The sequence below is a fragment of the Seriola aureovittata genome, chromosome 23 (assembly GCF_021018895.1).
Source record: "Seriola aureovittata isolate HTS-2021-v1 ecotype China chromosome 23, ASM2101889v1, whole genome shotgun sequence".
Lineage (NCBI taxonomy): Eukaryota > Metazoa > Chordata > Actinopteri > Carangiformes > Carangidae > Seriola > Seriola aureovittata.
In genome coordinates, this window is record NC_079386.1 from 6,954,830 (window position 1) to 6,976,724 (window position 21,895).

At 39.5% G+C, this 21,895-nt stretch overlaps 1 protein-coding gene across 1 annotated transcript in view; it reads left to right on the top strand.

The window, feature by feature from the left end:
- Nucleotides 1-21,895, top strand: part of LOC130164121 (pyruvate carboxylase, mitochondrial-like) — a 293,836-nt gene that overhangs the window by 12,859 nt on the left and 259,082 nt on the right. The window contains exons 3-9 of the mRNA XM_056368580.1: nt 701-794; nt 1,475-1,565; nt 4,070-4,235; nt 4,744-4,889; nt 9,518-9,635; nt 14,576-14,643; nt 16,510-16,593. Coding sequence (XP_056224555.1) covers nt 701-794; nt 1,475-1,565; nt 4,070-4,235; nt 4,744-4,889; nt 9,518-9,635; nt 14,576-14,643; nt 16,510-16,593 — 767 coding nt within the window. The remainder of the gene's footprint in view (nt 1-700; nt 795-1,474; nt 1,566-4,069; nt 4,236-4,743; nt 4,890-9,517; nt 9,636-14,575; nt 14,644-16,509; nt 16,594-21,895) is intronic.

The window sequence follows — 21,895 nt, forward strand, 5'->3', positions numbered from 1 at the left end:
AATCCTTTTAAGTGCCTACTGTTCATTCACTTACTTCCTTGCTCACTTTCTCTTTCCCTTTTTTTTTTTAATGCTCCTCAAATGTCCTCCCCTTCAAGCAAGAACACATTGTCTTGCTATTTTTCGGTGACTAAACCGTTTTCTCTCCCAAACTGTGGTTGCTTGAAAAACAAGTATTTGGCTCTTGTGACAGGGAGATAAAAGGCATGCAGTGTTTTGCTTGTCTAAAGCTGAGATTTTACACTGTGTTCTCAAATTTTATAAAAAAACAGTAGACTCGTTGCAGTGTCTGTTGATATTTTTGCACAGTGAGATGAAGTACACCAAATGCATTCATCTTTTTCACATCTCATGTATGGCATAAAAAATTCAAAGTTTATTTTGTTCTCTCAGCGGAGGCATTAGCAGTAAAATAGGGCCAATGCTACAGGATGTTGATAAAATCATATAAAGTCTGTGTTTATGTAAAGTAGATGATGAAAGACTGAGAACTACAACCTCCCACTACACACCCACACAAACACACACACGCACGCTAAACTCTGGATCACAATTGAAGACACGTTTAAGTAATGAAGGGAAAAAAAGTGACGGAGAGAAAGAACATCATCAGTGGGCCAAATGTAGCAAAGCAATATGGATAAATGAATAAACCACCTCCTCCATTCCTCACAAATTTCTTTCCCCTCCTGTCTTTCAGGTGAGATAGCTATCCGTGTGTTCAGAGCCTGCACTGAACTGGGGATTCGAACCGTGGCCATCTACTCTGAACAAGACACTGGGCAGATGCACAGGTAATAATCTCTGCTACATTAAAGCTGAATAGGTCTGCAGTGGTTTAAGTAAAGAAAGCATAACGGGCAGATGTCTTGCTAAACTGCTGTGCTGCTACTGCTGGGTATCGACCACAAAATGCTAACCATGGATTTGAGCCAACAGCAATTAAAGGAAACTGGGGAGCATTTTTCTGCTCTCCAGTGCTGGGCCAGTCATTTGTTTTGCGGTTGGTATTAAATGGGGACATAAGTATAATTGTATTGACATTACAAACATTGAGGTAATCACACTGCTTAGTCTAAATACACAAACATGTTCATCTGCTTCACTGTGAGCTTTTTCTTTGACTTCCTAATGTCTCTATTTTTTCACTGGCTACTACACCTAGTTGTAGGCTTTTAATTCCACCTGGTTCTGCGTCCTCTCTCATCCCTTCTTCCCTTTATATCACCTTCATTTCATTTTTTGTCTCATTCTTCACATAAAAGCTGTAAAAGACTTATTTAGGACTGCTAATTTTAATAATCATAGTAGTGTGCTTTATTTTACTAAATATAGCTGCCAATTATTTACTGAGCTTAGAAATGCTGCCATGCAGCCATACTGGTTGACAAGTTTTTGAAAGTTTTTATCTGTGTGTAACTTTCTGGCCTCTTTTCACCTCACCAATGTAAATCCTTTGCACTTCTCTCCACAGGCAGAAGGCAGATGAGGCTTACCTGATTGGCAAAGGCCTCCCACCTGTTGCTGCATACCTGCACATTCCTGACATCATCAAAGTAGCCAAGGTAAAGAGCATTCACCACAAGATAGTATAAAAGATGGTTCTTAATAGTAACACTCATGTTGTTTATTTTACTGGTTTATTTTACAGATTTAAAGGGAAATTTAACTTGTGATGTTTGATACTAAAATATGTGTCTAAGTTTTCAAGGAATTTTTTCACATATATAGATACAGGGCTCTTTATTTATACAATAAAGAGCCCTGGCTCCTCTCTGGACAACATATAAACAGTATATACTGATGAAAGCAGCTTACAGTGTGCCCTCATACATCTGCCCCATCTTGTACTGATAAGTGGCGCAAATAGGACAGATTTTGATTAAGAACAATTCCTCTTAATGTTCAAAAACTTAACTAAGCTTAAATAGGCTATCAGTTAATTTTGCTTGAAGGCTTTTACTTTGAAGTAGTTGTAGGAAGTCTTTAATTAGCATTTAAGGAAAAGTTCAACATTTGCATATGTGCTTTCTTTCTGAGAGTGAAATGAAAGGATTTTATATCATGTCTGTTACAGAGTACTGTAAATAGCTGAAGACAGTAGGTAATTAGCTTAGCTTAGTATAAAGACTGGAATCAGGGGTAAATGGCTCATCTGGCTCATCTTTCTCTCAAAGTGAAAAACTATTCCAACTAACACCTAAAGCTGACTGATTACTATGTTGTCTCATTTATTTAACCTGAACAGAAGGAAATAGGAAAAAAGGACAGTTAGTAGTTTTAGGGGCAACTGTGTTGTCCTGATCTGCAGTGCTAGGTGTTTTTTTTTTTTTTTTTCTAAAGTTCGGTCTTGAGGTGGTTGAAGAAATATTCATGGGTGGTTCACTGTACTTTTGATCTTCAGGAAAAGCCCTGCTACCTTTCTGAAGTTGGAAAATCTTACCTCACGCTGACAAACAAAATTTCATGGATTGTAATGGCATACAATTAAACAGGCTAGTGACAGACAAGTTCCTTCTAGCTGGGTTTGTGGGAACTGGGAAGGAAAAGCAAAAAACTTCCATCCCTCAAACACCTGTCCACATGTTCTTCTCTTCCTTCCCTTCGTCCTTCATTCCTTGCCTCCTTCATTTCTCATCTCGTTGATTCCTCCCTCCCCTATTTCCCTCCTTTTCCCTATCGTTCCCTATCTCTCTATCTCTGTATCTCTCTCCCTCGCTTCCCTTTGCCACTTATCACTCCGTTACATCAGATCTATTTCTTGTTGCCACCTTTCCCTCCCGTCATCTCTCCATCCCTCCAGGATGTGCTGCCAGTTGTTCATTATCATTTTTCTGATCAAACTCTCATGGTTTATAATTTTCTGCGTGGGCATGTGGTCAGCCAGCCAAATTGGTGAGCCTTTGCTGTCCAACTCATTTCTCAAAATCCGTCTGTCTATCTGGGAGGCCAGCCACCCTATGCCAGCAAGGAGTGTGTCTGTCTGTGTGTATTCTTTCTCTCACTCATTCACATTCAGTGTACGTCATTCTTCCCACTGTGTATCACTCTATTACGCTGTGACCAAAATAACCTTCAGTTTCTGTCCCACTATGTTCTGTGTGTGTCTTTCTAGCTATGTTGTATATGATGTTGTGTGTCTGCTTGCAAATGTGAATGCGCATGAGTGTACGATCTTGTTTGTATGAGTGTGTTACCTTGGGTGCTGTGTTAGTCCGTGTCTGAAACTTCATATGCTGTGTATATCTCTCTGAATTCATGTCTGTCTGAGTAAATGGTTGGGTGTACCTGCTTGCTTGTGTGTGTGTGTGTGTGTGTACATGACATGTATGTGTGGCTCCATGCTTCCTCTGGCCTGCCAGTAACGGCTCCCTTAACAACGGGACAACCCGTAATTATAGTCCGTCTCGTATCCAAGAGCAGATGGCACATACTGATCCAGAGATGGCTCTATCTGTCAAGCTCGGCAGCTACTGTATCTGTCTGCTACCCTGTGAGTGTGTGTTCATGTGTGTTCCTCTCAGTACCTTCCCCGACCCAAAGTAAGCGTGTTTGTCTACTTGCTCGGTCCACTAGTGTCCATTGAGTAGATGATGATGATGATGATGATGATGATGATGAGGGCCACTAAGATAGAACAAGAGTAAAATATGTCATTAGCCCACAGTCCATTTGTTGTTAGTTACATGTAAAAAAAATTCCACTGGCGAGCAGGCAGCATCTGCTAAAGCATGCAGATTAGTGTGTGTGATGACTTTTCAGCTCCCTTACTAATAGTCAGCCAAGTGTTAACTGGGGCCCTGCACCCTGTTTAACAGAACACCTGTTGCTTAGCTGGGCTACATCTCCTGTCTCTGGGCTTGATTAGCAAATATTTTACCACACTGAATTACATGTGAAAAAAAAATGTGTTTAGGCACGTGCTTACTTAGTTGTGGACATTTTTTTTAAAATTCAGTTTTAACTTTAGGATGAATTTCAAAGCCGTAATGTTCAGTTCAACAGGTACCACACAGAGGAATAAAATGAAAATGACCCTTTCTCTGTTTATCCCTCTCTAACATCTTAGGACAACAACGTGGATGCTATCCATCCAGGCTACGGTTTCCTCTCTGAACGGTCAGACTTTGCTCAGGCCTGCACAGACGCAGGAGTGATGTTTGTTGGGCCAACCCCAGAGACAGTCCGCAAGATGGGAGACAAGGTGGAGGCTCGCTCACTAGCCATCAGCGCAGGTATGGAAGAGTAGATTCAGATAAATGGACGATCATAATTTGAATATCTACTCTAATGTATAGTATTTTTGTATCATCAAGTAATTGTATAATTTCTATATTGACTGTAAAAAAATGGGAGCAAAGACAAGATACAAGATAGTATCATGTCTATGTGAGTTTCTTATTAATGATTGTGTTTCTGAAAATTTAAACCAAATTTGCTCTGGACCCTGCTGCTTGTTGTCATGATGTTGACTCACTCCCACACGACCGTCACCCTCTCACCCTGGCATTGCCTTGTGAGCTTTTTGCTTTGACTTTTACCCTCCAAGCATTAATTTCATCTTTACTGGAGGGGATGAATATTTTTAGAACATATTTTTTCAGCTCTCTACTTGCTCCATCTGCCACTGTCAGAAATGTTGAAGCTCTCCTTGTACTGGATTAAGAGTGCCCTTTTCCTGTTTTACAGCAGTTAGCATCTTTTTACAATAAAATATTTCTCACTCTCCCCACCTTTGTCTAGGTGTACCTGTGGTCCCAGGAACAGATTCCCCCATCTCCTGCCTGCAAGAGGCGCAGGCATTTGCCCAAACATATGGCTTCCCCATAATCTTCAAAGCAGCCTATGGAGGAGGTGGTCGAGGCATGAGGGTGGTCAGAGAGTACGAGGTGAGCCTGTCAGTCGCTGCTGTACATGATCACTTCAGTGAGAGATGTGATTTAGTAGCTTGCTATAACAGCATAAATCTTGTCCTAATGCTTGTCCAGCAAAGAGAAAACAAACCCAACTTGACGACCTCCCAGCCTCATGACAAATTCTGCGTCTCATATTCATTAATTTTCTGTTTGTGTTGCATCAAAGTGAAATTGGTTGGAAATTACAACCTGATCATTTATCTCTCTAGCCGCCAATCACCCTGTGAGTGCTGGTGTGTTTGCTCTGAAATTACTTCTGCCACCTAGAGAAACCTGAGGGATTGCTGTGTGTTGGACTGCTTGTTCTCCTTCATCAGCAGTTTCAATATTGTAACTATTCAGGGCCCACTTTTCAAACAGGCATCTCAGTGTAAAGATGATCTTACATGCGCGTCATGGTTGCAACATGAATGATTTTCAAATGATAAAATATCCTAAAGTACAAATGACATGCATGTAATTTTACATAAATAGATATGATTAGGATATGAGAAGCTACAGGCGGGAGAAATACTTTCCTTTAAGAAATGTTTTTGATAACTTAATGTGCCCTGAAATTAGCCATGTATTTACATCTACCAGACTATCACCATCCTCCTCATCTTCAGCCCCATTAAGACAGAGAAAACCCTTCATTATGCTTCGCTTAATGCTGGAATCTAGTAAACAGTTGTTTTACACACACACACACACACACACACACACACACACACACACACACACACACACACACACACACACACACACACACAGAGGAGAGATGTGACAGGGAATGATTGTCTGGCAAGTTGGGGGTGGGATATAAGAGGGGAAAAAACAGAAAATTAAGAGTTAAAGCAGTTCAGTTAAGATGTGTTGAGATTGTTAATTATAAAATGATTGAGACTGTCAAAATATGAAATGGAGTTAATAAAAAAAGGAAACTGAAGCTACATTTTACAAACCTTATTTTGATGAAAATCTCTCAGAGGAATAACAATTTCATGACTGATTGACCTGAGGACCAGTCCCCTTAAGTTTGCAGGCCTGTTCTCAACTTTGGCCAGCATCTACTTCAAGTCACACTTACTTTCTTATACGTACTTAAATTCATAATGCAACAATAAATGCACTATATCAAGTCCAGAAAACTGAAAGCGGACCGTGTGATAGGCTGCCGTATACATAATGTACAACATTTTCATAATTCACTAAGTGTAGTTATAGATTGCATATACAGTTCTTCTGCTGTTAGTTTCATTTATGTTGAGTATGCTGTGTGTTGATCACTTAAAATGTATTTCATAAACTTTTCATCAGCATGGACAACCAACATGTGCTCACTCACTGGAAATGGTGTTTAAGGAGAGGCTTGTGAAAAATTTAGCACGGTTGTAGAATTTTAACCTCTAAGAAAAACACTCTTAACCTTAATTGATTGTTACTGGGAAACTGGACCAAGTGAAACCAATAATACAGTTTCACTTGCCACGGTTCAGTGGTGGAGTAATTATCATTTTTTTTGTTTTTATTACAGAATGTTGGAAAGTATTAATGACAAAATAAAACAAACAGAATTTCTAAGGTACCTCAGGACATCAATATATGAGAAGCGGTTTAATGTCCTTTTTATCCAAAATATGTGTTTCAAAGAGAAAATGAACACCTTCAGGCCACTCGACACCAGGAAGTGGCAAGTTGTCACCCCTTTTTATTTCAGTGGAGGCCTGGCAGCAGCTTTGCTTCTTCTTCCAGTAGTAGTAGGGGCACTGGAGGGAGTGTGTGTGGTCAATGCCCGTCTATATGAGCATCGCTTTCGGCTGTTTCTGCCGCTCAAGTTTGACTAAGTCAAACCTTTTCAGCAGGCAGTTGGTTGTTGTCCAGTCAAACAGAGGAGGTCAGAGATCAGTGGTGAATCACAGCTACACAGAGCAAATTTACCTCCTCAGCCTTCATGGCTGGTAGCGTTTACTGTTCTTTACTTCTTTGATTTGGCAAAAAGAAAAAAACAATTAAGTCACAGAAAATAAGGTCATGCAATTCAGCACCATAACTTTTTCTTTTCTTGCTCATAACGCCACATTTGTCTAGAATATTTAGGTTTATCAAACATATAAAATATACTCCCTCTTTACACTCACTTTTACCTCACTTTTTAATGTATGATTTAGATACATGCAAAGTGGCGGCTGTTACAGGGCAGCAGAGCAGGTTGTGGAAGGTCGGTGGTTTGATTCCTGGCTCATCCAGTCTGCATTTTGAAGTGTCCTTGAAGCGCTGTATGAATGTGTATGAATGGGTGAATGTGGTGTCCATTGTAAAGCGCTTTGATTGGTTGATAATACTAGAAAAGCGCTACATAAGTGCAGTCCATTTATAAAATGTTTGTCATTCATTTCCTTCAGGGCTGCAACTAATGATTCCTTTCACTGTTGATCATTGTTGATTTCATCTGCTGATTATTTTCTCAATTAATTGATTGTTTGGTTTATAAGGTATCAGAAAAATGCTTGTAAGAATTTCTGGCTTTGACATTCGATAAAACCCTTGACTCATAGAAATATATCACATTCGAACAAGACTGGTCAGTGTCAGCCACAGCGGATCCATGCTTTACTCACTCATCTACACAATGAATGGCAGTGTTGTGTTGTACTGTAGCCACTGAGGCTCACAAGTCAGCAATCCATTGGAAAGTATGACCTTTTCTGAGTTGTACCCCAGTCTAATTAGTTGTTGACATTTCTAGTTATTCAGTTGAGTCACAGGGGCCTTAGCGGCTCCAGCTGATATGATGTGAGGAAATTATAAAGAGGTTTTTCTGCACTGTTGGGACCCCAAGCAACAATGCGTAGGTTGACTTTTTATTCCATTAAGGCTAGCTTGTGGGTCATTTGTATGCTGAATTAACAGAGTGAGACTAACTATTCGCAACATGTTGTAGGACAAGATGTGTATGTTTACTGATAAGCAAGGCAAGTATGAAGTACCAGGTTTTTGCTCAGAGACGTGATGTGCTTTTTGAAAGAATAAGAGAAAAGTAAAACTGCACGTATCAAAGCTCCAGTGGCCAAAGCTGACAGACAGACTGAGCTGATGTAGAAAGAGTACAAATGGAAGTCTGCTAACTTTGAGTCTTTCAAAGTCTTTGGTGTCATTTACAAAAATAGAGGTGCACCAGTGATTTAACAACTCTGCAAAGTCTGTGACTTTGACTTCACTCATTGCAAGTTATAATGAATGCCTGAGTCATTGTGGTAATCTTTAATATCTGTTAGCTTTATGTGTTTCTAACAATTTGTTAAATTCCTTAACAACTTGTAACCAGGAAGTTAATTTTCCAGTGGATTCTGATAAGTGGGAGAGGGTGGAGATGGAAATGATTTTTTAATATTCAACTACCTACAAATACCACTGAAGTGCGTCAAGTGATTATTTAACTAGTGTAGTTTGTAATGATTTTGGTAAGCACTGAGTACTAGCAAACTGCACTCCTAAATTCAAACTTGATATGGGGGAAAAAGTAATTTCTCATGCACAATGACACATGATCAGAGATGGATAAAATGTTAAATTAATGATTTGACATTTTCTGAAATATGCTCATTCCCTTTCTTTTTCTTTTCTTTTTAACTCAGTGGAAGAATTTCTGATCAGTCTGTCAAATTTCATAGTTTCCTTTCATGTCTGTTATGCTCGCTTTTGGGGGCACTGCTGACATCTACTGCTGCCTTGAGCACCAAAGCTGTTTTCTCATATGACCTCCTGACAATGTCCAGATAATCAGGTCCTGACATTGTGTGACATTGTCCAGAGTTGCCCTTTCACACATGCAGCACACAACAGTTGCACTCTCACCTACTGGAAACACCCTGTTTGGTGAAGGCGAGGGGTGGCACTAGAGTGTGCAGGAGGCCACTCACTCGATGTGATTTCTCTGGACAATGACCGGCTCTATTCACGCATGAGCTTAATCGGACATTACATGGACTTTATACTAGGGAGCTGGCACGGTAAAGTCCATTTAATGTCTGGTCCAACTGATTCGGACATTTGCATTCTCATATGCAGCTCCCCAGGGTAATGTTGAAATAATTCAGGGTTGCAGTGCGTGTGTGAAAGCACTACAGAATATCTTTTCTCAAGACTGAGATGACAGCTGAGGATGGGCTCGAGTATCCTCTCCTGAGGCACTAGGAAGAGAGAATGATGGTGACTCAGTCTTTCCCCAGTAGAGAAGACAGGATGGGCAGGCGGGACATCAAAGACTGACAAAGAAAGATTGAGTCATGACCTTCAGCATGTTTGGTCATGACCTCCTACAGCCTGGTCCCAGAAATCTTGTGTAAAATCTTGCTCCCTATGGGTGTGTAAACATTCATGTCTTAAAAAAAAGGAAAAAAATAAAACTGAACAACATGACATGTGAATGATGAGGGACAGAATACGGATTAAAACAGAAAATAGAAGTAGTACTCAATACAAATGAATGATCTGATACAGCAGCAGCAAAGCTCCTTGAAAACAATACAAAATCTTTGCTGCAATTCTTTTGCATTTTGAATGGTACTAACACGAGCACTAACTCAGACATGTATGGATTTTTCTGGTCTGTTTATCAGGAACTCGAGGAGAATTACCAGCGGGCGTACTCTGAAGCTCTGACGGCTTTTGGAAATGGAGCCCTGTTTGTTGAGAAGTTTATTGAAAAGCCAAGACACATTGAAGTACAGATCCTTGGTAAGTGCACTCTGCGATTTCCTTGAACTCAAAAGCATGGCGAAGGTAGGAAGAGAGACAGATGAGCAATGAGAGTGAATAAGATTTATTGGCCAGTAGAGGATTCTCCACCCATTACTTTTTCTCATTATAGTGGATGTAACTCTACAAACACTCAATATTACAGAACTGCAATTCAACACCGACACTTATAGGAAGTGTCTGCTCTTAGAGCATATGCTGTACTCTACATGTGAATATGTATTTGTGTGTGTACGGTTATTATTTAACAGTAGAAGTGCTTAAGTTATTGGACATACATTTGTCTGTGATGTAGCAGGGTTGTCTTTGTGTGTGCATGCAGCATTCAGAATTTACCGTGTGTGTGTGGTCACTTGGTCACTGTGATTAATTACTGTCCTCAGGGAATGCAGGGGATTTTGTGAAATTTGTGAATTACTTGTTAAAAAGCATATCTTTGCCAGCCCTCTTTTTTTCCTGCATACCCCTTTCCCTACTTTCCTTCCTTACTTTCTCTTCTACTCTAAATATTCCCTCTGTTTTTTTATTTTGCCTCTGACATTTCTCTACAACTTTCCTTCTCAGGCCTGTTAAACACTGTAAATAACAGTGATCTTGCAGGTCATACTGTGTGAGATGAGTCATCAATTTTGGGGCATGTCAGATTGTGAGATTAATATGTGGTGATACAGTATACAGTGTACACCATAAGTATTTTGACAGTTACACATTTTATTCTTCAGTCTTTTTGCTTCAGCACATAGAATTATAATAATAACTAGAAAATTCCAGGGAAATTTTGAGTGCCACGGGGGCTACTGCCGGGATGAGTACATGATTTATTTCCAGTGTTCAAAAGTCACCCTGATCATATTCTGGTTTTGAGAAATGTCTTGATATAAAAGACTCCTATATAAAACAATGTCACATCCCTCCATCATGTATTATGTGGGAAATATCTCACATTCTTTGTTGTTTTTTTAATAAAACAAGAGGCAACATGTCTTCAAACGGGCATTTAAAGGGTTAAAATCCTGAAAACTAATAAACATTTGGTAGGTTTGAGCAGAACTGAAGTGGTTTAAGAGATGTATGCAAAAAAAAGCAGAAAAAAATATTGATATATGATGATTTTATACCATTTTCTTTGTGTGTCCTTTTTTGGACGCGAGGAACCCCAGAGGCTACAAAATGTGTTACCAGTGTATAATTGACCTGTAACAGTAACTGACATTAGATTTAAAAAATATGTAAAATCTATTCTTGCAGAAATCCATACCTTCAGCTGTAACACAGCCAAAATGATCAGCAAATATAAAAAGAAAAGTGAAGAAAATGTCCAAAAAAGGACAGAGGGACCCCTGAGGGTTAATAAATCCCATGAACCGCTATTTAAATTACCACTATTATGTTTTTTTCTGTGCTAAATTTAACATTTACTGGGGAGCAGAGCAACGCGACTAGAAGTGACAGCGAGAGAGGGCTAGTAGCTTCTCCTGTCTCAGCGGAGACCGTCACAACTTCATTCACTCTTTTAACAAAACAAAAAAAAAACCTACGAAGGAAGCAGTAAATGGACTTACATATTTAAGACCTAACTAAATGTAATTTAAGACCTAACATGCGGCTAATGTAAAGCTAGCGGAGCTTGGAGAGTTGGTTATCTGGTTGCTAGGCGCACGCACGCACACAGGTCAGGAGCTGCCGTTGCCATGGCAATGTGAAAATCTGCCCAGAATTTGGCTTCTACATGGCTTCAAAACAACTGCAAATTATGAGAAAACCGTTACTTCTTTTCAAAAACTGAAAAGACTGTGCCAGACACTGAAGCCAGAAGTTTCTACAGTCTCTATTTTATTCAGATATTCCTTAAAATGAGTGAGTAAGCTCAGTGCGAAGACAGAGTGAGATTCTTTTGAAAAAAAAAAGACGATTACATTAGGTGTCAATGAGAGTGAGACAGGTATTGCTGCCGGACTCGGCACCCCCGTTTAAATTTTGTGCAGACCCTGCCTGTCAAAGTTACATTTTATGAATCCCAACAACTATGTCTACATTTTCAGAAAGAATTATTTGTCTCCTTTTTACGGTTTGGCCGCGAGCTCGAGTTAAAAATAAAAATAAAGGTTATTTTTTACTGCTTCACGCACTCTAGCCAACTGACGCTTTCACTCTAACTTTGAAGAAAAAGTGATTTGCACTCCTCCTTTGAGTGCTCACAGTGTGAAAAGTTTACATGTTATGTAAAAACAGTTCCTGTCTTTTTGAGAGAGCAGAAGTTTTCCTCCGTTTTATAGTTTGAATCACATTTCTACGTGCAGGTATGAGAGAGCTGGGTGACTCAGAAAAAAGGTGCAATTTTGTCGAAAAAAGGTGGGTTTCTAAAGAAAATTCCAATGCATTTCTAATGCATTATTTATTCCCAGTTTTTTGGGAATAACTTTGGGAAAAATTGGAATTTTAACACCAAAAGTCATAGCACCCCTTGTGGGATCAAGACGCACGTTTTAATGTATATATTACCGGGGTTTTCTCAAAGCTGCGGGACGAGTTACGCGCCGAAATTTGGCGGAAGAATAATAAACCCGAAACAGAATAGGCACTCCTCTCAGCTATTCTAGCTGTAGAGGAGTGCCTCGGAGCTGAACAGACGTGGCACTAATAAATAATGTATACTACATTACAGTGCCAACTCTTTGAAACAAAAATTATCTTTATTGAAATGATGGAAACAGGAGTGCCTGGACAAAAAGAAGGAACAGCTCATGATCCAAAGCCACCACCTTATCTGTGAAACTTGGCGGTGACGTTTTGGTGTCGTGGGCACGTATGTCTCCAGTGGAACTGGCACACTACAATTTATTGATGATTTCACTGCTGATGGAAGCAACAGCATGGATGCAGGGGTATACAGGAGCAGTCTGTGTAGCCTACTCAGATTCAGCCAAATGCATCAAAACTCAGTGGATGACATTTCATCATCCAGCTGGACAGTGATCCTACACATACAGCCAAAAACCTTTCATGGTAAAGAGGTGGAATATCCTAAACTGGCTACCAATCACCTGAGCTCAGTCTGATTGAGCTGTATTCCACTTTCTGAAGACTAAAAAGCAGAGAGAACCCACAACAAGCAAGCTGCAGGTGGCTGCAGTGAAGGCCTGGGAGAGCATCACCAGGGAGGATACAATGCTTCTGGTGATGTCTGTGGGTTGAAGACTTCATTCTCTGACTACAAAGGATTTTTCACCAAATATTAACCAGTAGCTTTTGAGAATACAGCCACTCTCTCGCAGCTCTCCCCTTACAGGAATATGCATGCGCTCCATACATGCTTGCTACACAGGCAACACAGCAGCAGCCATGAGGCTTTGGCTACAGTTAGCAGAAGGTTAAACTATAAGCAACATTCAACATAACCACATAGCAACTCATTGCCTTTTCATTGTAAATCTACCTACACAACAAACCACTACAATACTTGTAGATATAACGTGAAAAAGGAAGTTAGCAGCCTATTACCTATACAAAGAAGTACAAGTTCTCCATCTCTGTAACACCTCACTGATATTAACACACATCCATCTGAAGGACATTGCATTTGTAGAACAGCCAATAGGAAAGACCCAGTTTAGCCAAAGTCTCCTGTCACGGGATAGGTTTGTCTGAAAACAGATCCAAGACGTGCAGAGGTGCAGAGGTTTAATTTCCTCTCAGACCACTTGAATAACCTTATGCTGAAAGGTAATGATGGAATTTTTGCTCAGTGACGGCAAAAAATTACTGCCTACCCCAGCTTTAAAAGAGCTATAGCCCCCACACAGTTTTTTCTATATTAACATAAACCTACTCAAATTCAAGCTGAGACTTGGCACTTTAATGTAGTAGCCATTATTTTACTTAAAATTGAATGTGGAGAACCCCCGAGCCTGAAAAACAATTGTGTAACTGTCCAAATAATTATGGTCTGGAGTGTGTGCATGCAGAGACATGTCATCAACTCACATCACCCATCTGCATCACTGTCATTAAAATGCATCACAAGTCTAAGTCCTTGGCCTTCGTGCTGGCACTGTTTTTAAATGGGCCTTAACATAGATAAACACCAAAGTGATATCTACAAGATGAGGGTTACATGGCCAACAGAGGCAGTCGAGCCAGCACTGGCTAGTGAGCTACTCTGCCAGCATATTTACTGTTGACTATAGCTGTTGACCTCCACTGGCTGTTTGAGCTGTTATTACAATAAGAGGCTCAGCGATTTGTTGACAACTACACTGATCAATGATTCATTGTTTACAGTAATTCTTTTAGAAGAAATACAACATTTTCTGGTTTGAGGATTTGCTGATTTTTCCTCAGTTTTTTGTTATTGTAAACTGAATATCTAAAAGAGTAATCTATTAAATAACTGACAGATTAATTTCATGGTTTGGCATGAAAATGTTAAAAAAAGTTGGTTTTCTGTGTAATACAAACGTAATTTTTGATAAATATAACATTATGTTGGATGTGTTTTTTCATAATGAGACATTTCTCTGGCCAGTCTTTTGCTGGCTTCCCTATGCTTCAGAGCGCTTCAGGGAAAAATCTGTGATCATAAAACAAATTTTAAAGATGTTTAAGTGAGCTGTTGAAAAGCCCCTTAACTGTTGTTTCCAAAAGAGTATGTTTTACAGCATGTATAGTCCAGCTAGTGGTCACATTACGAAAATTTAGTCCTAAATTTCTGACACTGTAAAAATTTCAACACAGACTGTCTTTGATTGACAAAGCTCTACATTGAACTTCGGACTAAACAATGTTTCTTTCACACCTTCTTCACTTGACTTCAACAACACTACTCAACCACTCCTCCTTCTCACACTCTTGATTATTTCATAATTTTCTTTTAACCTTCCTCTGTCATTTTCTCACCTATTTGTCTCTTCTCTCCCCAGGTGATAAATATGGTAATGTCATCCACCTCTATGAGAGAGACTGCTCCATTCAGCGAAGACACCAAAAGGTGAAGTCCCCATTTTAAAATTCATCTAACCCAACTTAATGTTTGAATGTATTTAAGATCATCTCCATAACTTTTCTTCTGTATTAGGTAGATTAGCATGAAGTGGATAACGTGAAACAAAGGTCATAAGCAGGAATCACACCCCAAAGCAGTCCACTGACTATACTAAAGGTCGTAGTGCTTTATTTCCCTTTTTATTCAGGCAAACGAGCCAATTAAGCAACATATAAATAAAAAAAATAAGGTAATTATAGTGCTGATTAGAGCAATGATTGAGGTACTACTGGCCCTGGGTATCATAGATGTCCTGAGCAGCAGGGGGTAAGGATTATACAATACAATACTAATTCAAATTAGCCACTGCTACTGCCAATGAATAGAAGTCTTGGATACAACTGCAGCAGCAATATAATTCTCCACCAAATCAACTTGGATCAACAAAAATAGTTTCTTTGCATCTATAGCTTTGAAATGAATTACCATTCATTACCCACGGCTATATTTTCAGAATTTTTTCTATTATTTTTTTTTGTTGGGGGGGGGGGGGGGGGGGGGATTAGGTATTCTGACATCACCTGATTGTCAAAAATAACAAATGTCTGAATACCACATGAAAGAGAAAATGGAAATTGTCATCTAATCGTCACTCAATATGACAATGCTTTCATCAGAGGAAGCTGATTAATGTGTAATGTTTAATTTATTGTCACCTCGAAGCACTTTCAATCATGTGTTTTCATCACTTTCTTCCTTTCCTTTTAATCAAATTATAGATGATAATCATATTAGCGACTCTGTTCATGCCAAAGCTGCTGCTCTTTAATTCTGTGAGACTTAATCTGCCTTTGCCCTTAATCTAAAATCTGTTTGAATCTCAGAAACAAGAATAGTCACTTGTTAAAATAGATTTGAGATGGTAGAGCGCCGATGGGATATTTTTGGCTTTTCTCAATGTCTTGAAAGTGCTGCTTTAGATTTAGATTTGATAAAAATTTAATTGAGTTGTTGTGGTTTTTATTTTTTGAAATCAGACACGGGTCATGTTGTTGTGAACTAGATTCAATTAGTTCTCTTGGATGGTTTGACTTGTTTGACACAGTAGAATGAAACAGACCAGCCTCCAACATGGTGAACCCTAACCCTACCCCAGCAGCCATGGCCAGACCAAATGAAAGGCTGAATGTGTTTACAGATGATTCACTCCATCTGTTTTGCTGAGGCTTAAGTGACACATACTGTATCAACCGTATGCCTACTGTAGGAAAAAAGAAAATTCATTTATGAATTAGGGGAAAAATTTGGGGTTTATGGAGAGTGTATCTTTAAAGCTGCACTAAATGATACTTTTATGTACAGCAGATGAAATGATTGTAATGCGAGAGGGATCCCTTGTAGTGACGAACCAATAGAGAATTAATTCCCATCCCTGCATTTCCCAGCACCTCTATGGGGAGCTTCAGCATCTGTCAGCTCATTGTTTTCATTTTACAGCTTGCAGTGTTACTGTTCTGGTTTGTTCTCAAAGCTCTCAACACTGTTCTCACTTAAAAAAAAAAACTCCCACTTTACGCTACCTGCCCAAAACCAAACACCAGACAGAGCAGATAAACATAATAGATCATGCAATGGAAAATACAGTGCTGTCAGTGACCATTTTCCACATTTTGTTTGCAGTCCAGATCTCACTTTAAGTGTCAAAATGAATTGTTAGAACTATTTCAGATGAAGGTTTTGTAGGTAATAAGCATATCATTGAGTTGAAACATTTAAACTTTGTTATCCTGACACTGACACTTTACTGCTTTTTTTATTCTGAAAATCTTGTGTTCACTGTGGCATTATCAATAAAATCCTGTTGTTTTGAAGGTTGTGGAGATTGCGCCGGCTTTCCAACTGGACCCTCATCTGAGAGACCGACTTCATGCGGATGCTGTCAACCTCGCCAGACAGGTATGGTTGCATGTTTGGTGTTGAAGCCAGTATCCGTCAACCACAAAGCTCTGATGATCTCTGCTTTCAGTCTGTCAGGCTTTTTCCTGAAGATTCGGGTTAACCAGACCATTTCATTACATTAGGGAAAATGCTCCTGAGGGAAACTGAGGAAAAAAAAAAAAAAGTTTTATGGCAGGACCTCTACTTAATCATATTTTAATCACCGAGTGCACAAAATTAATAGTTGTGTATTAAAATTTTGTTAAATATTCATGTGGCTGTAGCCTGATGTTAAGAGATCTTATTCCCGAGGTAGTAATATTTCTTCTGAACTGTCAAGGCAGGTGTCGACACTGTGAGGTGCTAGAGTTTTGACCACTTGTTAAGAAAAGGTGTCAGACATGAGGTGATGTTGCTCACTGAAACTGAAAAAGCTTTCCTGGCGAGCATGCTTGAGCACTGGGTTGTATTTAGGAAGTCTGAGCAAATTCCCAATGCTGCTCATTTTTCTGTCTATAATTGGTCTGCAAAACAACTGGATACTCCCCAGGAATTTTAATGCCTTGTGTACCTGTGATTCAAATGAGGGGGACATTAGTGCTTTGCCAAAAATGTGAAAATGAAAATGCTATTTGAAAATGGGTGGAAATAGATGTCAACAGTGCAGGCAGTAAATGCAATTCTGGAAATGAGTGTTTGAACAGTTTTTGAGTGTATTTTTTTTTCACAATTTTATGATTATTGTCACCTCAATGGTGCACTTTGCTCAGGTAAAACATGCAAAAACATTCCCTGCAAATGTGAAAGCTCACCTTGTATTTAGCCTTTAAAAAAATTAAATTGCAGTTTTTGGCTTCAGTGTTTCCAAAAAGTTGTCTCAACTATGACAGTATCACTTAAAAGTCAAGCCTCATCTCTCAGAGGAGCTTTCAAGTAATGGCCTTTTCAGGTAATGGTCCAAGTTGAGGAATGGATAGAAGTGAGGAGGGAAGAGTGGAAGAGGAGGATAGAGACATGAACGGTGATTTGCTAAAGAAATGACCTTGTTGATACTGATGGCGAAATGATTATATAAAAGAGAGATAGAAACTTTATGTGAGACTCATGATATAACCTTGCTGTAGTAGTGATATATTTTATTTCTGCGGTAATCAAATCACATCAGCCATTTTATTTGCTGTAGTGACAAACCATGTGTGTTCAAGAGCAGCAGCTCTTGTTCTTGTCCATGACTCTCTGCATATCACCATTTGAGACAAGAGAGTGATGTGGATCCTCAAATGACTGTGTGGGTGACCAGTATCAACAACAGCATACATGCACACTCACGCACACACTCGTTTACTATTCTTTAGAGGAGCTGAGAGGAGTTCTCATTTCCATTACACAGGCACAACCATGGTGTGCTGTGTCTGAGAGAACTTGCTGTTTACAAATTCAAGTAAATTGAATGATTTAGTCAATCTTTATTTCAAATGTTATATTTACAGAGAAGGCATGATTGCCATTATCAGTAATATATTTCAGTTTCTTATGGAGGCTGTGGTTTGCAGATTTGCAGTATGAGTTTAAGGATTTAAGAAATTAATGTTATCTATACAGAAGCCTGTTAACAGTTGACATTAAAATAAGAGGAGCAGACGATGTCACCAATAGAAAGACAATAAATGAGGCACAGGCTGAATTAAAGCTTTCATAAACAGGTAGCAGATGAACAGTGAGAGCTGTTTCGAAGTTAAAGGAAGGTAGAAGTGTTTTGATTTATGTGCAGGTTATTCTATGAGACCGCTGTGGTAAGAATAGGAGTCTTCCCTGGATCAGTGCAGACACCGAGTAAGTCCTCACAAGTATTGTAACACAGGCATGAGTAAAAAGTCTCTCACACACAGCTGAAGCATCAGACCTGCAGCATTTGCAGATTATCACCAGGGGTCTCACTTTCTCTTGGCCTCATCTTCCTTTTTTCTAGTTCCAGACGCCCCCTCCCCCTCTGGCTCTCTTTTCCCTCACTCCCTCCCTCCTCTCGTTGCATTTCCCTGGTATTTGTTGTGATTGCATTTCACTTTGTGTCAGTCCCCACAGTGAAGGCTTCCACTTCAGAGCTGAGCCCAGCTCTCACCGCAGGTGCTGAAACCTGCTCCCTGAGCAACACTGAGGCTGAACTTCGGTAGTTAGTTGGGTATTATTAATGTGTGTGTGTTTGACACAGCCTGTGTGTGTATGTGTGCGAGAGTGAAAGAGTGCAAGGTGACATTTATTTTTAATGTGTTGTGTGATTCCTTATATTGGAGTGATAGATATGGTACATTTATGCAGAATATGTGTGTTAGCGTATAACTCTAGCTTTTGACCATACACACACAGAGTCTCCGGTGGCCAATTTTCCATAGTTTACTATTTTTGTGGAGACATTTGGACTCCAACTCTTTCAGTGTTGCACTGAAAGGTAAGAGCACTGAGGCACCTCAGTGCATCCAGTCCAATTTACACTGTAATTAGAGCCTTTTCATTGTAATTAGCAGCTCATTGGAGTGTAATGGTATAGTATTCTGGACATTAAACTTCTCTTGTATCGTGTGTGTACACGTGCACACCTGCAAGTGCACTGAGAAAGTCTCCCTTGCGTTTGCTTGCACTCATACACCACACCAAGTGTGTAAAAGTATGCTTTGTTTACACAGAAAGATATCATGTGTGTATATATAGAAAGATACACTGGATGACATATTGTCCCCATCTCTTGATTCTCTGTGCTTGCACACTCACGTATATACACATTTACTGTCTTTTCTCCTACTCCCCAACACACGCCTGCTATTTCTCAGCTCTTATCTGGTCTTAATGGCAGCTCCATAGTGCTGGCACTCTGTCCCCCTTCATCTCGCCGTCTGTGCGTATCACCCATCTTCCATTATCAGCAGCCTCCATCTGAGTCTTTCAGAGAAACAGCACAGTCTTTGAACTTGCTGCAGGCCACAGCATTTCCTGATAGAATGTCCTAGAGAACAAAGTTGCCTGGCAACACTGACGGCTACAGGAAGTTACTTCAGCTCTCAGAAAAAAAACAGTTGAGCTCAGAGTGGTGGACATCAAGTCAGAGATCACAGGAAAATCAGATATTGTCAAATAGCCCGCTATGCTGTTATGTGTTATCTGCTGCTCAAACAGCTGATTTTGTACTGGCTTGGAAATGGTTTTGAGTTTATTTTTTTCTCTCCTCAGCACTGATTGTCTGGCTGCCATTTCTCTGCCTTGTTGCCTTTGTGTTTTCAGGAGGAGGGCCATCGCTGACATTTAATTTAACCAATACATGTGATATCTCAGCCAATCCTGATTAGTTTTATGAATGATACATCTCACTATAGTAGTGAGGTTTTCATAATCAGAGTGATTGGCCCACTGATTGGACGTTTCATTTCCTGCTCAATCATCAATGTGCTGCATGTGATAGGTTTGTCTTTTTAATACCTGTTCGATACTGTGCTGCTGTGTTGTATTGGGTATTTTTTACTGTGGAGTAGATGGAGCCGCAGGTAGCAGTGGCCCCCTTCTGCTTTGTTCTGCTTGGTGGGTATGAGTTTTTATGACAGGAAGTGAATACCTGCGTTTGGGCATAATTCCTCCTTTTCTCCGCTGTTGACAAGCTATAGAGTGTAACTACAAAGACATAAAAATAACATAACTCAGACACTGGAGGTTAAATTTGACAAATGTTGCTACACTCAATCATTTACAAAGTTTCAAACTGCCCCAAGATAGTTGTCAATAACAAATGAAAAGTGTTAAATTTTTTGCTGGCTGGCTGTGCGGGCAGCTGCATAATTCATAGGACGATATTTACTGTTTGACAACAGATTAGTTACCATTTCTTTTTACTAAACCGCTGAGCAGGATGGTCATTAACATTGAATGTCCTTTCCTTTGGTAGTTTCAGGAGACAATATTTATTTTGTGGGACAGAGTGAAAATGGTCTAATGTCATTTAAGACTTAAATGTCCCCACAAGGTCTCTCTGCATTGTGACTTACCTAGTCTTTTCCTGCGTTGAACGTTTCCCTTTCTTCAAAGTTGGTTCATCCATTCCTTTAATTGCTAATTCCCTCTATCACTTTAACCATTGGTACAAATGTGATTAGCCTCAAACTGCCAAGATCTTGTTTAACTGTTAAGGACATGTGCTGCATGTCATCATAACATTACTGACCAATGAAAGAAATATCTCCATGTTGTTGCACCTGTAAAATACTGTAGCTCTTTCCCAGTATCATCCACTGCCATCAACAGTGTTCACAGCTTGGTTTTTTTTTTAGCACTTCAGTATACTGTATACTGTGACTGTCTGGAAAGTACATGTAATTCCACCCCAGTAGAAGGGATATTTGGGGGAGGTTTTAGGCAGGGCTTAGCCGCCATGTCCAGTTACTGGCAACATTTTGTACTGGTATTATAAACTGCTTTGTTCTATTTGAACTCACTGTTTTCAGTGCTCATTGTTTTAATGATTCTTTTGTGTACTTCAATTTCATATGTACATAGTAGCAGTCAGATTGTTTATTTACATATATATTCCCATAGTAACTGGACATGCAGTCTAATTGAAACAGATTATATAATTATAATTCCTTTTAACTTGTTTCTTTTGCTGTTAAAAAATAGGTTTTTATATCCAGTCCCTATATGCCGATGTAGTAAAATATCTGACCATGGCTTTTGCCAATTTTCTATACTCTTCATTTTTTTTCAGTAATATGCCGCACTGTCTCACCCACACTTTGGGCTTTTTCCAGTGAATCTTGGAGCTGTCTTGTTGCAGTTTGGCAGCAAGTTTCTGCACTCTTTTCAAGCCTATATATCATGATTGGGATTTGGCAGAGGTAGCTGCTGTGAAAGAGAGTAAGCAAAGGGGAAAACATGAATCTGTGAGCCACAGTGATTAAGCTGCAGTAATGAATTTTGTTCTTTTAATGTCATCTACAGTCTACAGTTTGAACATGGTTGAAGCCACACTAGTGCATTAGAATTGTACAAGTGTGAAGGACATGTCTCACACAGGATGTGTACCATTGAATGGAATGGCTGTTACCTAAACATAGGCACACCTCATTGACTGCTAGTGTTTTAGTATGCATGTAACCTCACCTTAGATATCTGTGGCAACAAAACTATGCATCTAGCTCTACATTTTTCTCAGTGTGTCTATGTGTATCTGTGTCTGTTTGTGCGAGAGGAAAGACAAGCAGGTGTGTATTTATAGGAGACTTTAATGTCAGAAAAGCTTCTGTATGCCTTTTTTTGTTTCCTGGCATATTTATCGGTTTAA